At 39.6% G+C, this 12,799-nt stretch overlaps 3 protein-coding genes across 3 annotated transcripts; all 3 read right to left on the reverse strand.

Annotated features, from left to right (window-relative positions):
• Positions 1–624: 624 nt before the first annotated feature.
• snrnp35 (small nuclear ribonucleoprotein U11/U12 subunit 35) lies at positions 625–2,158 on the reverse strand. Its single transcript, XM_005805853.2, has one exon. The coding sequence runs from the start codon at positions 1,998–2,000 to the stop codon at positions 1,332–1,334; it is 669 nt and encodes a 222-aa protein (XP_005805910.1). The 5' UTR covers positions 2,001–2,158; the 3' UTR covers positions 625–1,331.
• A 964-nt stretch (positions 2,159–3,122) lies between these two features.
• bud13 (BUD13 homolog) lies at positions 3,123–7,190 on the reverse strand. The gene is made up of 10 exons (XM_005805854.3): positions 7,016–7,190; positions 6,790–6,877; positions 6,486–6,570; positions 6,122–6,406; positions 5,098–5,387; positions 4,890–4,998; positions 4,662–4,800; positions 4,400–4,581; positions 4,212–4,293; positions 3,123–3,458 (listed from the first exon to the last, which is right to left on the reverse strand). The coding sequence occupies exons 1-10, from the start codon at positions 7,153–7,155 to the stop codon at positions 3,365–3,367; spliced, it is 1,494 nt and encodes a 497-aa protein (XP_005805911.1). The 5' UTR covers positions 7,156–7,190; the 3' UTR covers positions 3,123–3,364.
• A 1,877-nt stretch (positions 7,191–9,067) lies between these two features.
• LOC102228903 (thy-1 membrane glycoprotein-like) lies at positions 9,068–11,136 on the reverse strand. Its single transcript, XM_005805818.2, has 4 exons — positions 11,010–11,136; positions 10,508–10,558; positions 9,517–9,843; positions 9,068–9,439 (listed from the first exon to the last, which is right to left on the reverse strand). Exons 2-4 carry the CDS (start codon positions 10,542–10,544, stop codon positions 9,342–9,344), a joined length of 462 nt encoding a protein of 153 aa, XP_005805875.1. The 5' UTR covers positions 10,545–10,558; positions 11,010–11,136; the 3' UTR covers positions 9,068–9,341.
• Between the last annotated feature and the right edge of the window lie 1,663 nt (positions 11,137–12,799).

A 12,799-nucleotide genomic window follows, 5' to 3' on the forward strand; every position in this document is an offset into this window, starting at 1 on the left:
TAATGCTCCCGCATCTTAGTTTGTATTTGTATGTTAATACATATAAAATATGTTAATGCGTGTGGCTGCATCGCAACAATGTCAAACAAAAAATTCATGTGTAAATTAAAACTTGCTGAGGTTACTGTTACTGGTAAATACAAGTTTTCATTTTATGTATAAACATGAAGTTTTCATTTGCAAAACTTCATGTGTAAAACTTCCAGACAACCTGACTGCTAACCTCGACATCAACTCTGTTTTCAGGAGACACCGGGTTTGACATCTCTTCAGTCTCCTGCAGCTTTGTCATTAAGCACAGCTCGTCTGTCTGTGTTCTGACTTTGCAGGACTGAATTCAACACTGTGCAAAAAGAGGCATACCCAAGCTGACATGAAGCTCAGAGAAGCTGACAAGCAGAAACTGGCTTCATCCAGACAACAAGGCCTCTGAGTTCTAACCTGCACAAGTTTAGTCATGTTGGAAATAAAATATTCTGCTATTTTAATCCTGAGGCAGTACAAAGGGAACAACTACTGTAACATCTTTGACAAGTAGGCCAAATATTCTTACCACAGTCTTATTTGCCAATCATGTATAACAAAAAATAGATTTCTAAAAGAGGCCTATTTGCAAAACATCTCAAAACTTTGGTTTTCTTTTAATAATAACTTTGCACTTTAACCAATCATCAAGGTCATCAGATTGTAACAATACACTCCTGTACCAGATAAAACAGTCATTTCCCCCCCTATGTTGTTCACAGACCCTCTCCATACAATCTGACAGAACTTTAACTTCTAGATCTGCAAACCTGGCAGAGACATAATCACAAAATGTCTGTAGCTGCGATTGCTCAGGGGGTGCTAAATACAAATAAAGAATTTTTTGTTTCCTTGTTTTTGTTTTATTTGGATCTCTGGGAGGGGCTTTATACTCTTGTGTCAAACAATTATGGTTTAAAGCATACTTTACAATCCTAGTAAGCAAAAATCAAAACCTGTGTGTCAACGTTAGCAAACTGGCAAATATAAGAACTGAAATAAACTGTGTCTCCTTGAAACAGGAATGGAGAAACAAATTGGTTCTGACTTGCAGAATTGAAAAAGAAACTTTAACTTCTTTGCATGTGGACAACTTGGATGTAATGTACAAGGTGCAATTATACCCTAAATATAATTGGACTCCTATTGAGTTTGAAGAGCCCAATAAGTATTTTTAACAACAAAAAAATGTTTTTAAAAAGGGAGAATGGAAATTATTGCACATCAGGTAAGGCAATCCGAAATCAGTTGAAATGTCTGTTCTTTACAGCCGAAAATGCCTATAAACATCATCATCATCATCATCATCATCTCCAGTCTCTGTGTCTGCGATCACCCCTGTCTCTCTCCCGGTAATCTCTCCTGTCTCTGCTGCCCCAGTCGCTCTCTCCGTACCGGCGTCTGTCCCCTCTGACTCTCGGTTCTCCTCGGTCTCTATCCCCCGGTCCTCGCTCCTGCGTGGCCCCGGGACCGAGGTTTATCGGTTTGCGGAAGGGTCTGTCCCTGCCGCCGAAACGCAGCTGTCCGGACTCCTTTTTGCCGCCCAACCCGCCCCCGAGACGCCGCGGCACCCATCCTCTGAGGGTCCTCTCCTGCTCGAAGTCCACGAACACTTCGTGCTGGTCCACCACCAGCTTGTCGGCGTCCCGGCGGGCCCGACTCACGGACCGCTCCTCCTTGTACTCTATGAAGGCGTATCCTTTGGAGAAACCCGTAACAATGTCCCGAACAAGTCGGAGCCGGCGTATGTCTCCATATTTTGAGAACACTGTCTGCAGCTTGTCTTCAGTTGTCTGGGGGTTCAAGCGGGCCACAAACAATGTGAGCAGCGGGTCGCCAACGACGCCCTTGTTGGGCTTGTAGCGGGCAGACATGGCCCTCCATACCGCCCGGTCATGGGGCTCCAGGTCTGTCCCGTCGATGCTGCCAGCTTTCAGGGGGTTGTAGTCTTTCGCTATCGGACACCAGTCAGACATTTTAGCTGTAGTGGTTTATCAGACTTCAAATGAGTCAGTGGCAGCTACTCTGACTTGATATAACTTTTCAACACGGACATTTACCGTTAAAAATCGTCACACTACATGTTCATTACAGCGTTTAAGTGTCGGAGCGCTTCAGCAAAAATAATCCGTGAGGAAACGAGTTCTTCTACGTCGCATTTTATTGGTTCCTACTTGAGGACGTCTCCTCTTCTCCAGGCTTTCTAATGAGACGCGCAATAACAGGATGGATAATTATTGCACAATTAATTATTATCGTGAATAACAATAAACAGGAGAGGAATTTTTATTTACTGCACCAGTAATAAACTAATTATGTTTACAAATATCCACCCAAACTGCTAGTTTCTTTGGGATTGTTACCATTGCTGCTTGAAGTGTTTTTTAAAGTTTGTTTCACAAAATTATAATTAAATCATTTTAATATACGGCATTACACATTTTCCAGGCACACTGTGCTAAAAATGGCACCTTCAAGTAACTGTTACCTTCAGTTACAAAAATGTACATGTCACATATAACAAAAGACATTTGACTTGTTGAAATTCAGCCTGTCTCTAAAAAGTTCCTACACTTACACCCCACCTTCAGCACATCATCAAAACATGGCCTTTACATTATGCACTTAGTTTTTAAATATTTCCCTTACCACAATAAATTACATAATTACAAATTCTTTTGTACATATTGCCTAAATCGGACATCCCAAAATGTTCCACTTTTTGTTATGGCACCTGCAGAATATTTTTTCTATTTTAGTAAAATTAAACTCAGTGAGTTGTAGTTAATACATAATTAAAGAACATGATGGGGAGTTCAGTTGCTTTTTATCATAGGGACAGTTAGACTTGAAAATATTTATTCCCAGAATAAATAAAAACATTTAAAGACTTTGATCTTCAACTTTCTTTGATTATTTGAAACATGCGACACACAAACCAAATACCTTTTCACAGTTCTGCAAATACCTCGTCTTACTGCTGCAGCACTTGAAGTGCATTCCACCACTTTAACATGGCTTGGTTTCAGTATAACTGCATGAATTAACAAACAATTAACTTTGAACTTAGGGATGAAAACACACTACACAAAGCTTTATAAAAAGATTATTTAATGAGAACAGTGAAAACTAATTTTCTTTACTTTGGCTCATAACAAAATCATTCAAATGATTCTACTTTACTAGTATTTACATTATGCTGCCTTTGATACAGCAATGAACTGGATCACAGAGCAAAAACCTTTTCAGCCCTTTAGAAAATATTTGTCCACGTTGCATTTGTTTCACCAAAGTTTTTCTGTTTCACCAGAACTAGGGGATGTCTGATGCTGAATTAAATTTACATGTCCTCCACGCTCCACTTGTAAGCTTCCTCCTGGAGAGCCTTTTTATCAGCTATCCGCGTGTAGCGCTTCTGTTCAAATCCATTGGATCTGTAAAACAGCGCATACAGAAACGTTGTCACAACAGTCTTACATGTTCACTAAAAAAACTTTAGTTAATAAAGTAAACCTTACTTTCAACACTTTTTTGACAAGGGACTTTAGGTTGAGATTTGCTTAGGATCAATATCCTGTTTGAAGGTCTAATGATGCCCAAGCACCAGGGAACACAAACCTATTTATTGTTACAGTGGAAATTGAAACCTCAGTGGCTGCAGGTCTTTTTTCAGTCACTTGAGGGTTTTTGACCTCCAAACTCCTGGTGTCTCTTGCAATTATCAGGGCCTTTTGTAACTTTTTGTGCCCCTTCCCTTTTCCATTTTAGGTCAAGGCAATGCTTTTTTTCTCTCAGGTTTTTGGACAATTTCTTTAACTGAGTTGTATTTCCACCATGCAATGAAAAGCTTCCATCAACAGCCCAAAACCATCTGCAAATGTGTGCTTTTAGGAAGAACTCCATCCAGTTAAATCCGCTTGACACGCAAATAGTCATTGAATGCAGGATGTAGTTTGAATTTAGATAAAAAATAATTTTGATATTAGTGTTATTCAACTATTGAAGTTGTTTCTGTCTCATTTGCTCATGGCAACCAGGTGAACAACTTGGGATTTTGCCAATAAATGTAATTCCTGTTTGTATTAGGGTAGGCGTTGAATAATTTTAGGTGCAACTGTACAACAGCCATGCAATGATTTTGCCATCTGTTCTTCTGTGATTTCATGTGAACCATCTACAAGCCTTACCTGTCGACTCCATCCCACCGATAACCTGGTTGAATGTTAAACCGATTAGGAGGCGGTGGAGGCCCTTGGTACCGAGGTTTCGCTGTGAATAAAATCACAAAAACAGACCTGTTGACTTGGTGTCTCTTTGGCAAACAGTTAACCGCAGAAACTTTACTGAGGTAAATGAAGGTGAGAGACATTCAAACCTGGTGTTTTGGTGTTGCGCTCCTTTTTGCGCCTGAGCATCCCAGCCATTGGATCCCCTTCCCTTTCCTGCTCTCTCAACATTCGGTCAAGATCCTCGTCGTCGTAGTGACGTGCCAGCGGCTTCTGGGTTTCATGCAGCGCGTCTTCTAGTTTCTGCTGTTGCATCTGTCCCTGGGCCAACCTACAAACATTTTGATTTAATGAACCATATTACACATTTCAAAGTCCTTTGATATGTCAAATAATGCTTAACAGACTTACCCTCTTCCCCACTGAGCATATTTCTCATCCTTTGCAGCTTTTTCTCCAGCTTTTCTCCTCTGTTCTTCTCTTTCTGAATCCAAATCCCTCTTTTTACCGCTCTTGTCTCGGAACACCGTCTGGGCATTCCGGGATTCATCTAGTCAAAGTATGAAACATACAATGAAACATCCTGTATGTTTTACAGTCAAACAGAAACAAAGTGAAGGAAGAAAAAATTTAACTAACTTTCTAGTGGCTGATTGTTTTTTTCCCGTCGTCGGTTTTCTTCCTGTTCTTTTTTTAAGACATCAATAGAAACCAGACCTGCTTTTCCCCCTGAAAGCATCCTTGGGCCCTGTAAAAATAAACCAAAAAAAAAAAAAAGAAGTAAAAGTTTGAAGCAAAACATGTTTTGACATTAGTCATGGATATATACATATATATTTTGGCTTACTTGCGAGGGCCCAGATCTTCGAGGTGGCGACAAGTCGTCATCTGAGTCTTTTCCAGTCCGCGGCCGTCTGGGTGGAGACTGGTCAGAATCAGAGCCCTGTCTTCCTTTTGGACGTCTCCTCGGAGGAGATTGATCCGAGTCCGGCGCTTCCTGCTTCACAGGCTTTTTTCGAGGAGGTGACTGGTCAGAATCTGAGTCATGCCGATTCTGAGTTCTATTAGCGTGAGGTGATCGCCGAACGTCCGGCGATCGTCGATTTGAACTGTGCTTGCTTCTGCTAGGAGAGGAATCTAAAAACAATAATATTTAAATGATCAGTCTACTGTTTTCTGTCAGTCAGGATACACAAACTGTTATTCAAATTAGCTTGTCAAAAGTTTCATCATAACATTACAAATAAAAAGTAAAGATGACTGAAATGAAAATACTTAAGACTTTCTATTGCATCTTTACCGCACCTTACTAAAGTATTCATGGCCCTTTTCATCTTTTTTAACATTTTATTGCAATGCAGCCACAAACTTTAATGTATTTAGTGAGATTTGGTGTGTTGGAGCACTACAAAGGACTGAATGAATAATGATAAATGGCTACATCTTTAGAAAGAAAAATCTGAAAGTGGGGCACCTATTTAGGCCTTAAATAAAATCCTGTGCAACTTCATTACTAATTCCAAAAAAATGAATAAAAAAACATCACAAAGGTCAAGGAGCACAAGGGTTATGGTATCTCAACAGGAGATACTAGTCAAGCACTCCAAAAATCTGACTTTATGAAAGTGTGATAGAATAACAAGTCAAATTTGCAGTTTGCCACATAGAAGTCAAAGCAAAAACAAGCAGCACATCAAGCTGAACATCCACCATGCTCATAGTAAAACAAGGTAGTGGTAGTATTATGCTGTGGGGATAGTTTTCTTTTGCAAGGTGCTCTATGTCAAAAAAGATGGCATAAGTAATACAATAACATAGACAGAGTCCAGATTATATTCGAAACAAAAAAGCAATTTACTTTCCCCACCCACCTTTACTTTGCGCCTTTCTTAGCTTCCCTGAATGCTGCCTTGGAGGTGACGCGTCTGGAGAGTCGTGCCGAGTTTTCCTGGGAGGAGATACATCTGGAGAGTCATGGCGAATTCTCCTGGGAGAAGAAGCATCTGGAGAGTCGTGTCTCTTATTAGTGGTAGGAGAACTGTGTTTATTTCCCTTTAGTGAACGTTCTGAAGAGTTAGGCCGTATTTTGCCTGACACAACAGGGTCTGTGTGTTCACTTCCTTCCTCCTCCTCCTGCTCCTCTCTGTCCTCATCAGCTACACAACAGGAGATTTGAAGTAAATATCAATCCAGATTCACACATGAACAAATTCTTCTTATTTGCCCCACAGTTACCTCCAATAACTTTCCATCTGTTGCTGGTCCTAAAGACTTCCAGTTGTTTCACATCATCTGGTCGCTCATCAATGAATTCGGCAATCTAAGAAAGAACAGAATTCAAAACACAGTAGAATAGTTTGCTTGGAATAATTTTTAACGACTGCATATGTTTTAATTTGTATGTTTTTAAAGAAATACAGAACATATTTGTCTTAAGAACAAATATTTATTTGAATATTTGATAAGTAAGTAAAAGGAGTGAATGAATGAATGAATTTATTTAGGCTAGCCTGCAAGCTAACGTTAGCTCGGTGCTTACCACAGGAGCCTCCTCTTCATCTTCTTCAACCTCCGTTTGCTCCTTCACCATCTGTCTCCAGTCAATGTCGTCGTCCACTATTTTAAGTCTTCAGACGGAAGCAAGCAAAATAAGACGAATGTCACATCAAGCTAACCGCCAAAGAGTCGCCGAGACTCAAAACTAGCTCAGGCGCTAGTGTAGATCTAAAACGTGAGAATCGCAGTTGGGTTTTTCAGTCACTCACCCTCTCTCGGGAACCTTACGTCGTTTCTTTTTCATCTTCCCTTTTGATTGACTGGAATTGTCGTCTGCTGACAAATACCGTTTGAGGTACTCAGCTTTAGAGAGTTCTGCTCCCTTGCTGTTGCTAGTAGAGGCGGCCATAGCTGGATGTTTTTGGAAACTACGGATGACATTGAGGTTCAAGCTTAAGCTAGCGAGCAGAAGACGCGGATCCGCATCATTATGTACACGGAACGTGGAGGGTGTCCAAATTGGGCGGAGTTTTTGGTTCTTGTTATGAGATCAGAACGAATGACCAGGGCGTGGGAGAATTATTTTTGTAAATTTTGAGGGACAAAAACACAACATTTATTTTTAGTAAATATAACATAATATATTTTAATATATTTCAAATGGAAAAGATAAAGTGAGTGTACATGCTAAGCATGTTTTGTTTGGTGCTGCATTCATTATATTTATACTCTGGGCTGCACATGTACTGCATTTCAAACTGAAATCTTTGCTTTTGCTTTTAGGCATGTAAATATCAACTGACTATTCTCCCTATGTCTGAAAGGATTATACTCCCCCAAACACTCGTTTGCACTTCGAGCCAGCTTATGGACCGGCAATGCTGAGAGGAACAGACCTTGCCATTCGGAGTCTTTAGCCTGGCCTCTTTTTTACTGGTGTAGTAGTAGTAGTAGTAGTAGTAGTAGTAGTAGTAGTAGTAGTAGTAGTAGTAGTAGTAGTAGTAGTAGTAGTAGTAGTAGTAGTAGTAGTAGTAGTAGTAGTAGTAGTAGTAGTAGTAGTAGTAGTAGTATCGGCCCGTCGCTTAGAAACATTTTTACAGTACTAATGGAAACATGTAGAGAGCTGGTCTGAACATAAGTTTGATTGCTGTATTGAAAGAAAAATGGTTGGGTTTTTTATAAGCATTTTTTTTATTCATTTATTTTATAAAATGCGCCTAAAAACGGATTATTTTTATTTTATTTTTTTTCCAGAATTTATTCCCATTTATAATGGTCTTGTTATCTTATAAGAGAAACCCGCATTTCCAGCTAGAAATAAACTCCTGGGTTGAATGCAAATAATTCTACATCCAGATCTACCAGCGGTATAAATTACTTTAAATCTAAAATGATTGTTTGTTTTTTGCACGGGGCCCAACTGGTTTTTCTCAACTGGACCCATATGGGCTAACCCAGTTGGACACGCTAAGTAGGTCGTGTTCTCACTAAACTAGGAAAATAGAGCACATCTCCCCAGTTCTCAAGTACTTACACTGACTCTCTGTTCTCAGAGCATAGACTTTCTTAGTTTCTAAATCACTGAACAGCTTAGCTCCAAAATACATTAAAAATCTATTGTTGTTGTATCAACCTTCCAGAATACTCGGGTCTTCTGGTTCTGGTCTGCTCTGCATCCCCAGAACCAGAAGCAAACATGGAGAAGCAGCATTCAGCTTCTATGCACCACAGATCTGGAACAAACGTCCTGAAAACTATAATGATACTGAAACATAGTTAATGTAAATCAAAGGTAAATACCTACCTGTGTAAAGTTTATTTTGTTTCATAATAACTTGAATACCGATCAGCATATTTAATGCATGATGTTCATGACTTTGGTGATGGCATTTGACAAAATGTAATGCTTATTGCTTGTTTCATAATTGGTTACTGTATGATGTTCTTATGGTGCAAAGAACTTTGAACTGCATTGTTGCTGAACTTGACTTGATTCAACTCGGTCTAATCTGGGTTTCAAATGTCAAATAAGTGAATCACTTCAAAACAGTTAACGCATTTAGTATTTCATATGGGTTCCAACATTTTACCCAGAGTTATCCTGCATCAAATCTGCGAAAAAGAAACTCTAATTTGCAGAATATCCCATTTCCTGTGACTTTGGTCAGCAAATGTAAATGTTGGCTGGTTGATGGGTTGATTGGAGAATGGACCTTTAATGAAATTCTGCTGGCAAGCCTCATACTTTGAACTGACTATGCATTTTTATTCTTTTCAGGTTTTTTTATGAGCACCAAGTAACCAGAAAATCATTGTTTGGCTATATATTTAGCATTCTTTTATTGAAAACCAGAACTCCATCACTATATATTCACATGTGCAAGTTGTCACAGTGCATTACATCACAAAAGATTTGTGCAGTTCTGAAGCAAAAGGTCTCTGAACGTCTTGAGTCATCTTCCTCGATAAAAGCATTCTAATGCCGTAACAGCGATAAAACCTAAAGCTGTGGTGTTGATGGATGTGTATGTAGACAGAAGCAGGGCTGGGCTTGTTTGTGTGTAGATAGGCACATGCTAGGGTGTCACATTTTATTTAGCAGTGTGTATGAAAGAGGACGATCAGCAGGGGGACGATCCAGGACCACGAGCTCTTCAGAAACAGGCTGACAGCCGAGCAAGGCTGCAGATGTTCTGCAGGAGAACGGAAAAGTATCAGTGTTGCTTTCAAAGCACCGAACCTCATGTACGTAAATAGCTAATCCACCCACCTTTCTCCACCTTGATACTCTCAACCTGCCCAGATATTTTACACATGTAGGTGGTGTTGTGTGGCAGTGTGTTTGTGAAGCCTTTCAGGGTCATCCTGTAGCCGTGGGGATCAAGCTCCACCACTTCGCTTTTGTCTCTGAACTGGGCCTCTGCAGCCGAGCCGGAAACATTCGTGTTGATCAGGGCCTCCTTGGTTCCAGATGACCAGGAGAACTCGTAGCTGCTGATTTTGTTGGGCTTGGGCTCGATCCGGCAGTCGACTCTCAGGTCCTCGTCCTCTTCCAAGCACACAGAGATCAGCTGAGATTGCACTGGGATCAGCAGCACTGGGTAAAACGCAAACATGTGGCGCGAGAGAAAATGATTGAAGTAGCTAAGTCTCATTTGTAGCGACCACAGACACCACAGATCAGCCCTTTTAGAAGCATTTAGCTGTCATTACTGAATATCCCAGTTTGACTCTTACAGTTAGCCATAGCAACATCGTACCACATGGTGAATCTTGTATCTGTTTTTATGACCCTGAAGTGTTATAATCAAAAGCTGTTTGTTTGAAAGCGCGTCAGTAAATAATCTGGACAAATGCGGAAAAGCGTTTTGAAATAATCCATGATGAGTTAATAGCGATTAATACCGAAAGTGAAGCTTTTTTTTTTATTATTCAACAGGATAATTACATAAAATAAATGCTTGAACATACAGTAAATTCTCCCCTGTAGAAATAGTCCATATTAGAAATTTCGCATTATTATTTTGTTTCATTTACTCGACTAAATCAGTAAGAAATAGAAATGGTGATATCCTTCAAGATGATATTTCAATAAATATACCCAGTTGCTTCCTTCGTTCTTGAATATGAGATAAAGCAGCTTCTCTAATGAGAACAATCTCCTGATTTTTTTTTATCATCAGAAACTTCTGATACTTCAAAATAGTTTGGCTTAGCTTCTCAGTGCCACACCTTAGAAGTTTCTAGAACTTTACTCTCACCTCCAAGTATCCCACTTAGAATCAGAGATGTGAGCATGTTGAGGAATCCAACTGTGGGAAAAATGACAAATGGGTTAATGAGACAGAGGAAGAGATAGCACTTAAACCGTAATACTGATGCATAGTTGTTTTCTTCGGCTCGGTGCCAATAACAGCTAAAAATACTAAAATGGATCCTAATTTAGTTTTTTTGTGACAACAAACAGCCCGTAGAGGTTGGAAAGTTCTGGTCAAAACCAACATGGATGTGTTCAGTGTGAAGAGCCTGACCCATCTGCGGTCCAAAGAGATGACGTAACATAATTTAGAGCAGCGTTGTCAACATTAAAAGCCATTTTTTATATGTCTTAATGTTGTTTTTTTTGTTATATTATTTGGAATAAATTGGCCTCTCACTTTTATCCATCATGTCTTTATAGCTACATGTTCCTGCATCTCATCCTCAGTACTTTATATTTACTCTCTAATCCACAGTTAATTAAAATCCCTGAGGGACTCTTACCTCCTGCCAAAGCTGAATGATGCAGCAGTTCCTTTCTGCTCCGCTTGTAAAACGCTAAGCGGCTGCCGGGAATCACCTCGGTGTGCAGCACTGCAGAGCGTCCCACCACTGAGAAGGAGTGGGAGCAGCACACAGAGGTGGAGGGAGGCAGTGGGAGGGAGGGACGATCCTGGACCAGAAAGAGCGCTGATTCGTCTTTTTCCTCTGCAGTGGCTGACGGAAGCAATGAGCTGGCTGTCTGTGTGTGCTCAGAGGCAAAACTCGGGCATGGTCATCGCTTTTCGCCAGCAAGGTGTTGTCTGACCTTGTCTCTTTCCCTCTTTCGAGTCCTCGCCTGTGTCTCATGTTCTAAGTCATGCTGGCCTGATTTGCCCTTCATGCCTCTGTCCAGGTTGTTCCTCTAAGTGTTTCTCAAAAAGAGGAAGTGTTTTGTGCACCAAGCAGTCTCATTATGATGTGCAAATACAAGAAAATTATTTCTAACGAGAACATGTGCATTGCTTTGCATTTTGTTATGTTGCCAAAATAAAACGTTATGTTTTATTGGTGTAGGGATGGATTTCTTGATAAGTACAAGAAAGCTTGTCAGAAAATGACAGTATAGCAATATCTTAGAATCACTTAGCTGAAGTCTACACCTACACCTAATTACCAGACTTAAAGATTTACGGTTATAGAAACTCTCCAACCAACCTGGTGGGTGTCTGAGGTTCACCCTCCAGCAGAGAGCGACGCTGTTAATATAGCCAGAGGTTCAGGGTAACTGAATGCATGTGCACTCCACACTTTTCAGTATTCAATCTGTAAAATGTTTTGAAAACCATCAGCTAAAGCAGGTTTTTACCACAAGAACAAAAGTACTCTATGCCTGCCAAATAAAACTACAAATACAAGCTAAAATAGAATTAAACAGTTAAAATCCTGCTTTAAGCAATTCTTCAGTCTATGCAGCATATAGCGCATTATTTCCTTTTACTTTTTGGTTTTCTCCCTGAGATAGTCTGCCCGAATAAAAACCCATCGTCATGTTTTCACAGCATCTCTGGATTCCATGACTCATTTGTGCCCCTTCAGAAATTTCCATCACTGTGCCGCTAAAAAAAAAGCTCAGTGTCTCCATCTGGAGGTTAGTAATGGGAGGTGTATAAAATGTAAGATGAAGGTAAACGTATTTGCAACACAATGTTAATGTTAGGTTAGGTTAAAATCACGTATAAAAAAATAAATAAATCAAAAAATCAAATCTGGATTTATCCTCAAGTGAAGAAGTTTAGAAATAAATGTGCAGAAACTTAAACTGGTTCTTGGAATGTGTGGCTTTAAAATCAGAGCAAAAACAATCCAAATTATAATTAATCACCTGGAAAATGTGAAAGCAGACATGGTTTTTACAGGAAACCCATCTTTTGGATTCATGAGTGTAAAACCTCGAGTGTAACCAATGCAGCCATTTTAATTAATCAGCGTACAATACCAAACAACGTTGTATCAAGTTTATTGCATAATACTGAATAACTAAAAAAATATTCAGTTCATCCAAAATATATTTATATAGTAGAGTAGTTTTAACTCTTTCGAGTCTAAGAATTACTCAATCACTTATAACAACTTATATATAATAATTAACACCAATTCTGAGACGGACCAAATAAAGTGTTGATTTAATTCTACCAAACCACCAAAGCCTCAGAAAGTATGCCGTTGCGCCCCTGGAGACTAGTGTCCAACTAGTAAAAATCCAACTGTAATGTAATAGGATACAAAAATGCAAAAAAATAAAATAAAATTTT

Source organism: Xiphophorus maculatus, chromosome 11 (genome assembly GCF_002775205.1).
Source record: "Xiphophorus maculatus strain JP 163 A chromosome 11, X_maculatus-5.0-male, whole genome shotgun sequence".
NCBI lineage: Eukaryota > Metazoa > Chordata > Actinopteri > Cyprinodontiformes > Poeciliidae > Xiphophorus > Xiphophorus maculatus.

What these genes read in the sequence shown, in the direction of transcription:
- LOC102228903 (XM_005805818.2), bottom strand. Translation starts at nt 10,544, where the DNA reads ATGCTCACATCTCTGATTCTAAGTGGGATACTTGGAG. An exon ending in TCTAAGTGGGATACTTGGAG is followed by an intron (nt 9,844 to 10,507) that starts GTGAGAGTAAAG and finishes CGTTTTACCCAG; the next exon opens with TGCTGCTGATCCCAGTGCAA. An exon ending in GAGTATCAAGGTGGAGAAAG is followed by an intron (nt 9,440 to 9,516) that starts GTGGGTGGATTA and finishes GTTCTCCTGCAG; the next exon opens with AACATCTGCAGCCTTGCTCG.
- snrnp35 (XM_005805853.2), bottom strand. Translation starts at nt 2,000, where the DNA reads ATGTCTGACTGGTGTCCGATAGCGAAAGACTACAACCCCCTGAAAGCT.
- bud13 (XM_005805854.3), bottom strand. Translation starts at nt 7,155, where the DNA reads ATGGCCGCCTCTACTAGCAACAGCAAGGGAGCAGAACTCTCTAAAGCT. An exon ending in ATGAAGAGGAGGCTCCTGTG is followed by an intron (nt 6,571 to 6,789) that starts GTAAGCACCGAG and finishes GTTCTTTCTTAG; the next exon opens with ATTGCCGAATTCATTGATGA. An exon ending in AAGAAAGGCGCAAAGTAAAG is followed by an intron (nt 5,388 to 6,121) that starts GTGGGTGGGGAA and finishes TATTGTTTTTAG; the next exon opens with ATTCCTCTCCTAGCAGAAGC.